The sequence below is a fragment of the Hirundo rustica genome, chromosome 3 (assembly GCF_015227805.2).
Source record: "Hirundo rustica isolate bHirRus1 chromosome 3, bHirRus1.pri.v3, whole genome shotgun sequence".
Classification (NCBI taxonomy): domain Eukaryota; kingdom Metazoa; phylum Chordata; class Aves; order Passeriformes; family Hirundinidae; genus Hirundo; species Hirundo rustica.
Window position 1 is genome coordinate 9,152,036 of NC_053452.1, and position 8,315 is coordinate 9,160,350.

An 8,315-nucleotide genomic window follows, 5' to 3' on the forward strand; every position below is an offset into this window, starting at 1 on the left:
AATCTGCTTAAAATTAACACTGTGCAATTACTTTGCTCTATATTATAAAGTTTGACTGCCATTTTCCTCTACTACTGATACCCACCTATCCAGATCCCACCGTCCCCCTCACCTGAGTGCTCTCCCCAAAAAAAAAGTTGACAGAGAATAGAGGAGAACACGTGCAAAAAGCATGAAAATTGTTTTAATCCATTTGGGAAATATCCAAATGAGAAATGCAAATATTTTTTTAAAAAAATTAAGTACATTTTCATCTGTTACAAACACTGTTTGTAACAGTGTATTTTACAATATGCCTGGTCCAGGTCTGTCAGGTACAGTGCTACTCTGAGACAGCACTTGTATGATAAATTGTCTCCATTTACTCTGCAGTACTACACCATTTTCATATTCAGAGGCAACTTCAGCCAGGAAAAACAGTGATACTGCTTTCTAAATTCCTGGCAATCCTCCAAAGCGAGAACTGCCTGGGAAGAAGGATTTATCCCTTTGTGCATCGAACAACAGAGGCCCGTAAATCCATTAGTGAGTGAAGTGCTTATGATTAAGGATTACCTTCTACCAAGTTATATCTGCTCAATCTCAGTGATGAAATAATTCGTGCTCCAGAGAGGTGAGTTGTAAGGCAAGTGGCACCTGTCATAATGCATGTTTACAGCTCTCAGTACAACACACCACTAGGAAAGAACCTGTCTGGCTGTCAGGTGACAGGAGAGTTTACTTATAGGAAACTGAAGACATTTAACAGATATTACTGAGAGGCAGATACTGAATTCTAGTCAGACAAATCACTTTTTTGAAATACCAACTTGTATTGTGAGAGAATGAACAATTAAAATGCATTATCTCAATTCTATTTCTTTTTCACTTGACAAGAAAACCTTTCTCTCTAGGCTTTATATGCTGTAAAAATAATACCTCAAGAGCCTCAACATCCAGTGCCATAGTAGTCCTCACAGTTGCATTGCTAGATCCAGAAAAATATACCAGCTCTATATAATTCAAGTGTTCAGGGAATAAAAACTCTTGCAATTTCAGATGCACGTTGGGTGGGATACCTGTGATCCATTCTATATCACCTGTAAGAGAAAATGGAACAAAATTAGATTGCTTTATGGAAAATAAATCCATAGGCTTCATTTCATATGTATTGACAATTTGAGTACTGGCGACTTCTGGTTACATTTTATATCATTTTGGCATTTTCAGCTAAAATGTAAGATCAGTTAATATCCTCTTAAACAGCCTACACAAGTGTATTGATGCGTTTTTAAAACCACATAACCCAAATTTTTGCAATATATTTGCACAATACATCCAGAATGAAAAAGCTTGGCATAATTTACACCTACATTTCCACCATTTTTTTGAAAACAGCTTTTATGCTGCAAACCCTTTTTCCCCCTCACATTTACTGTGAAATTATAATTAAAGTCAGCCAATGTAATCAAAATCCTCGAGAGGCTGCATAGGTGTTGGAGTCCAGGGCATTCCTTTGGTTGCCCTGGAGGGTCAGGGACCTGGGCAGGGGGGTCTGGGACCCCAGCCCAGAGCCCAGAGCTCAGAGAGACACTGGATTTGATTTCAGTCCATGGGAGAGGCTTCTTGCACTGCAGGAAGCATTGCAGGCCACAAGAGTGTAAAAATAGTAGTTTAGAATATCACAGGGTGAAAAAACAGTGAGTTTGGGATTCTTGGCATTGAAGTGAATGGGGCAAGATGGAGAATTTAGGGCGTTGTCTCTTTCTTCTTCCTTCTTGTTCCCTCACTCCATTTCTGCAGTGACGTTGGCACAAAGTAGTTAGTGAGGATTGGGTCAGAGTAAAGATGACCTTTTTAGTAATAGTGATAGACATTGGTAATAAATAGTAAATAAAGAATACGTAGCAATTAGTATAAAAGATAAGGACAGCCCAGAGACAGGGGGAGTCACCAGATGTCCGAGCCGCGGCAAACACCTTTTGGACACTGAGAAAATTGTAAGATAAGAACTAATAAACGAAGCATGTAACCTTGAAGACTCCGTCTTTTCCTGCGTTTGGCACAGAGCTTTGCAGAGGGCCAGAACTCTAAGACCACCTGAATGCCGGGGAATTTAAGCTCCTAAAAAGGAGCTCCCGGCACATAGGGGCAGTTTCAATATTTTCCAAACACATGGGCCTTTAATATATTTTAGCTGGATCTGTCAGGCAGTTGAATCCAGTGTGAATCTGGATTCAGGTGAAAAATGTGTGGCCTTTCCCTCAATGTGTTCTTGTTTCTACAGGACACAAACGCAAAACCCTGCAGCCTTCAAATCAGTTCTTATGAGATTTTCTACAACCATATATTTAGGAACTATTCTCCTGAAAAGATTGTAATGTTTGTAATGATCAGGATTCCTGTTAGACTGAGTGTGTACTACCTGCTTGATTAAACGCCAAATCCGCTGGAAATTGGGTTGGAAATGTATCCTCTTAAACCACCCAGCTTGGTGTTACTGGCAATTTTATTAAAGTTCCCTTGCTCAGGTCATCAAGACACTTGTGTTTATGTAATCATACTTACCTGCTCATGGAACACATTATCTGGATTGCAAACCCCTAATATCCTCTCCTTTCCAAAGTCTTTCCTGAACAGCCCAAACATTTTCTATGATCTTCAGGAAACTTCCAAGCTGTGTTTCTTCCCTATATCCCCTAGTTTTGTACTCCATCACTACTTGTTTAGGTTAGTAAATGCTCTCTGTAACAGTCCCACCTCTAACCCCCATGCACAGGCTCGTGCTCTTGGTCTCCAGCTGTTTCAGGAATATAACCTTATCTTCTTCCAGCAGCAGGGAGTGTCTGGAATGCTGTTAGCTACCAGCCCAGAGACACTGCACTTTATTTGTGTGTGAGGAGAAAGTCCAGTGAACTGACAGCGAGCACAGAACCTCAGGGCTGGGTCTCAGGGGCACAGCTTTGTGTGGTACCACCACCCTGCTACGTGCAGGGCTGAAAACCCTCCAGGAAAACAAAATCCAGCTTTGCCTGCTGCCACAGGCTGTCCAGTCCTCCATGCAGAGCTGGATACCTTCAGCCAAGAAGTACCAAGCAGCTGTGTAGGAAACAGCATTCCCTCCAGAGGAGAAAGCCCAATAAAACAACTAATGAGGAAAAGTTAAAGCTGGTTGTCCCCCTTGCTTATTCATCAGGTATGTCAGCAGGTTCATTCACACATACAGTGCACACAGAGAGCCAGAGTCCTTGCTGGCTGATTAAAAATCAAACGGAATCAGAGTGAAATGTAGTTATCTTCCTCTCTAACTCCATGCCAGTGTCTGACACAGCTAAGCTTCCGTAACTCAAAAAGAAATGTTTCAGCAATGATTGTAAAGAAATCACTGCTCCGGATTGTGTTTGTTTTCTGTATGTTGTTGAAAGCCAGAAGCAGTGAAGTTTTCCTTTGGACAGTCAGCATGAGATCCTAAGGATTATGACATATCCCAAAGGGAAGGCTTTGGCCATAACTTAGCACTTTCCCTTGGAAAACTTCAGGATATTCATTAGGGACATCAAATAATTGCTGGACAAGGTGAACTGAGAACATTTTCTGTACTTGTTTTCCTTGCCATTGCCTGATGTGTCTATCCAGACAATGAGATCCTTGGATCAGGGAATTTGGGGGCGTTGTATTTATTTATTCCTCTAAGTAGTAGTGGAATAAATAAATATAGTTTCATGTAAGCAGCTGCTGCATCCAGCCATGAAGATTGTTGTAAATCAGTAATAATACACAGTCATTATAAAATACACTGACTACATGAGGCAGCAAAGTGCATTTGGGAGGAGATCAGACAATTCTAGGTCAGAATCCTGATTTTACCTGTATATCCATCCAAAAAGCTTGAGAGCACCAGGGTACTGGGTGGCACATCACAGTTGATAGTTGTGATTTCTAAAAAGAAACAGAAATGTCATGTATAAAGAACACAGAGGGACTGTGTCCAGACATAGCAGAAGGTAAATAAGCTAACACTATGTAAACCTAGATGCACACAGGGGTTCAAATTAAGCTCCAAGACATTTATCATGGTGGCACCTTGAAGGGTTTAAAGCAATAAATGACAGGGAGTAGGCAAAAACTGGTGTCCTGGAGCCGATCTAGGGTTTTACTGCCTGACAAGAGTGAGTCACTGCTCAATAGAGACTGATGAACCGTTTGTGGAAATCGTAACCGAAACTGCTCTTGTACCTTGGCCCTGAGATTGTTTTCTGCTCCCAAGACAACTATAAACACAAATTTATTCCCCACAGAAACATCAGCAAGAATCCAGGGGCTTAGGGTGAAGGCACATTGGCACATTTACCTAAAATTTACTCTCCTTAAACTTTTACAGAAAGGGCCCTTTGGGAGTATATTTTTTTTCAGGAGAAGTGCCTAAGTGGTTTTTTGTATCTCAGTCACCTCTCTACATTTTCTATGTGAGACAAAAGTGACAGACTTTGCTTTTTTAATCATTAAGATCTTCAAACTATACACACACAATTCCAGAAGCCTAACAAAACTTTTCCCCCTTCCCTGACTAGAATTCAGCAGCAAGGCTTCCAGAGTGCAACCCATGCTCTTATGGATACCTGTGCAACTCCTGGGGTCTTACATGGGTTTGCACCAATGCTGAGAATGTCCCCTCTCCTCATTCTTGCCATCCTTATGGATATTCAAAGGGACACTTGTTATAAACAAGTAGTGGGCTATTTTTCCCTGGCTAGGTAGATGCCTTCATGTCTGCATCACTTTATGTGATCTCATGTATAAGAGAGCAGTGGGCAGATTTCTACACAAGTCACTGAACAGAATCTTAATGACTATTTCTATTCAGCAGCTGCCGGTTATAGGTTTAAATCACCACCTCCATCTCTGAGTATGCTAAAGCCTAGGCTCTGGACTAATGAAAAAGATAAAAAATCAGCAGTTTTCACTTTCTGGAAGCCTCAATACATCAAACAGAACTTTTACTGAAGTACTTATCACTGTGAGTAGCAGAAGTAACAATGGTAACTAATCCAATCTAATTTAGCTGAGCAGCAGCAGCAAGGAATTCAACTGATTCCAACTTTAAAATTATCCATTCTCACTCAGCTTCAGCCTAGATATTTAATTTACAGACAGCTGCAGATATAAAATAAACCCCCCAAAGTTAAAGAACACTTGTAAAAACCCTCATATATATAAGAGCATCTGTCGATCGCTCAGTGCCTGAAAGCCCACACACCACTTCCAAGGGCACCAAGATGGCTTTGTTTAGATATCATATTATCAATAAATCAAAGCATTCAAAACTACTAGGTGTGTGAATTTAATAAATTTAATCTTGCTCCATTTCAGTAAAAGCAGTAAAATACTCAGGCATTATAAACATAACAATACTCACTTTGTGCATCGAGACAGAGGAACGTAACCCAGCCAACCAAAGCGAGAACCAGAGCTCTGGAGAGAGCCATCATCACTGCAGGAAAAATATCCAACTCAAGGCAAACCCAGATGGCTGTTTCTCACATAGAATACTTGCAAAGAATCACTTCATTTGCCATATCATGGGTTAGTTATTATCCTGACAAATGCTTCATCAAGAAAAAGGCAAAAGCCTTAGAATAAGCCTCTGGGAGCAACCCACAAACTATATAACGTGCTTATCATCTTCAGCTTGTGAGATCAAAGTCCTTTTGGGCAATAAAAAATAAACCAACAAGGAAACCCACATTTTATGCTGCAACAAGTGCATTTTTATTTTAACGTTCCAACTGAGAATAAATGAGAAAGACGTCCCGGCCAATGCGAGAGAAATGTACATATTCCCTGGGAAAGAAAATGAATGGGCTGTGTCAAAAGGCAAAGGGACCAGCAGGGCCCCTTTTATCTTGTAGTGATGGCAGAGTATCTTCACATAACTGTTCCACAAAGAATAAATCCAGAATTCCTGTTTGAAAACTGGTTACTATTTGAAGTGATGAAAGCAAACACCTCTGAAGCACGTCTAGTATTCTACAGATACTACACACTGAAAATAAGTTTAGCAGGCAGCTAAAACATTTTACTTCAGTGAAGTTACCTAAAAAAAACCCCACCCAACCCACCAATATTTTAAGCTTGTAGAGAATGTCACACTACAAATGATGGGAAAAAACCCTACGTGATTGAATGTATCACTTGTAGGTAAATATACCTTTAATTGGAAGGAGCAACTGATTACACAAGGAAACTGCTGCCAACCCAAGGTCTTTCTGTGATAGCGCCAGTATGTTTAGTTACCGTGGACACTAAAGTAATTACAATAGGCTGAATGAGAACACAAAATACAATGAAATTGCATAAAACAACTAAAAATAAGATTACCATTATACTGTCCTAGCCTTGAATAAATAAAATGTGGGAGCAACTCAAGCAGAAGCAATAGAAGAAATACTAAAAGAAGTTCAAGCATGGGCACTGTTTTTTGAACTAAGGCCACAGGCAGTAGTGATTATGCCTTCAGTGGTGTTATTTATTCCTGGTGTCAATCTCAAGTAGGTAATTTTCCTCCCTGGGCTGATTTTTCTCCATGTCTGTGACAGCCAAGCCTTTGCAAGTTTATGTGGCAAAGTAGGAAGGCAGGTCTGTGCACAAAATGCCTCCTGTGAAGAAGAAAAAGGAGAAACTGTTCTCTTACCTAATTCACCAAACACCTTCAGGTTATCACAGCCACACCAGAGCCTACACAATCTGATATTTGTACCAACAAGTTCTAGCAATAAATCCTCTTGACCACTGGAAATATTCATTAATACACTAATGAAGACCTACTTTTGGATATCCCAAAGCAGAGGGAAGGCAATGCTGCCTCAGTGTTCTCTGGGAGGTGTTTTAGCAAGAAGCCTTCCAGAGAGCTGGAAGCTCAGCCATGAGAGGTGGCATGAGACGTTAGAGGATCAAACTTGAACAAGGTGTCCCACTTCACCCATGGGGAAGCAGCCCAAAAGCTGAAGGAAGAAGGCCCCTAGTGTTACAAACCCCTACAGGCAGGTGTAGGATGAAAACTGCTGCTGAGATGCAGCACAACTCTGTAAATTCTCTCTCTGGAAGCTGCAACAGTGGTTTTGCTGTGAGGTCTTGGTCCAAAACCAGAGCAGCACCTCCCAAAACATTGTATGTAATGCCCCTATGATTCCCAAAGCAGAGGAGCTCACAGTCCTGTTAAACTTTGCCAGTTGCTGCAGCCTTCTGACGGGCTGATGGATCCTTGGGCCTCCAGCACTGTGCTGCTCAAAGACGGGAGGAGACCCTGACCTCAGGGACACAGCCATTCTGTGCTGTCACTTGGCCTCAAGCCTGGAAAAGCCTTTGGCTGCTCTTATTTATAGATCCAGCCAGGGGGGGGATTCAGCAGTGAATCTACTCCTATGATAGGATAAATTTAGCATGGGTCAAGTCTTCTTTACCTCCTCAAAAATGGGACTTGATCATGGAGGTCTTCTCCAACCTAAAGGATTCTGTGATTGCCCAATTATTAAGGAATAGAGAGAAAAGCTCAGAACACAGTGGTACAGTTCATGAAGGTTAGTTTTCACTGAGCTGCAGGAGGAATGTCTGCAGGGTCTGCATGTGCTGCTCTCTCGGGCATCAGGAATAACTTAAATCATTGCACTGGCCTGTAGTGGGGAGGGAGGTGCCTAAATGGAAACAGAAATTTCATATAGTGGCTGAAGCAAGCATCATGTGCACAGGAGCAGTTTCCCAACACAATCCCATATGTCTGAGCACAAGAAGAGGAAACAATGATTTTTTAAAAATTGATTCCCATCTGGCCAAGAGAAAGGTGTTACTCAGTCACATCAAACATGCCCACGCTCTTCGTAGATTGGGGCAACCATATGTCCACACTTCTTCTAACACAACATCTTTTTCCCTTGGAGCCATCACTGAATTTAAAATTCTGTCTCTGTCTCTGAGATTTCTGGGCATCCAGGAAACAGGCACAGCTCCAGAGTGCAGAAAGTTAATTTATATCCACTCTTCCAATATCCAGCCTTCCCAATATCCCAACTGCACAGGACATCCAAGACATCCATACAGCAATTCCTAGAAACACAATCATGGAAGCTAATGGTATTCACAGATTTAACAGATTGTACCATTTAAACAAACTGCACTGTAGCAGTGCAAAGCAAAGTTGAATGTTTTTTTAAACGTAGCTTAGTCTGACATTTTGCATACTTGGGTCAGTTGTGGTGCAGCTCACTGAGGATTTTTTTAATCCAGCTTCAAAACTTGATGCAGATAAAAATTCTTTTAAGTTGTGTAGATTTGGAGTAGCT

The 8,315-nt window shown here is 41.2% G+C and overlaps 1 protein-coding gene across 1 annotated transcript in view; it reads right to left on the minus strand.

Moving 5' to 3' along the window:
- LOC120751219 (protocadherin Fat 4-like) overlaps positions 1–5,465 on the minus strand; it is a 32,056-nt gene extending 26,591 nt beyond the window's left edge. Inside the window, exons 1-3 of the mRNA XM_040060709.1 lie at positions 5,396–5,465; positions 3,847–3,918; positions 919–1,079 (exon numbers count right to left, since the gene is read on the minus strand). Coding sequence (XP_039916643.1) covers positions 919–1,079; positions 3,847–3,918; positions 5,396–5,465 — 303 coding nt within the window. The remainder of the gene's footprint in view (positions 1–918; positions 1,080–3,846; positions 3,919–5,395) is intronic.
- Between the last annotated feature and the right edge of the window lie 2,850 nt (positions 5,466–8,315).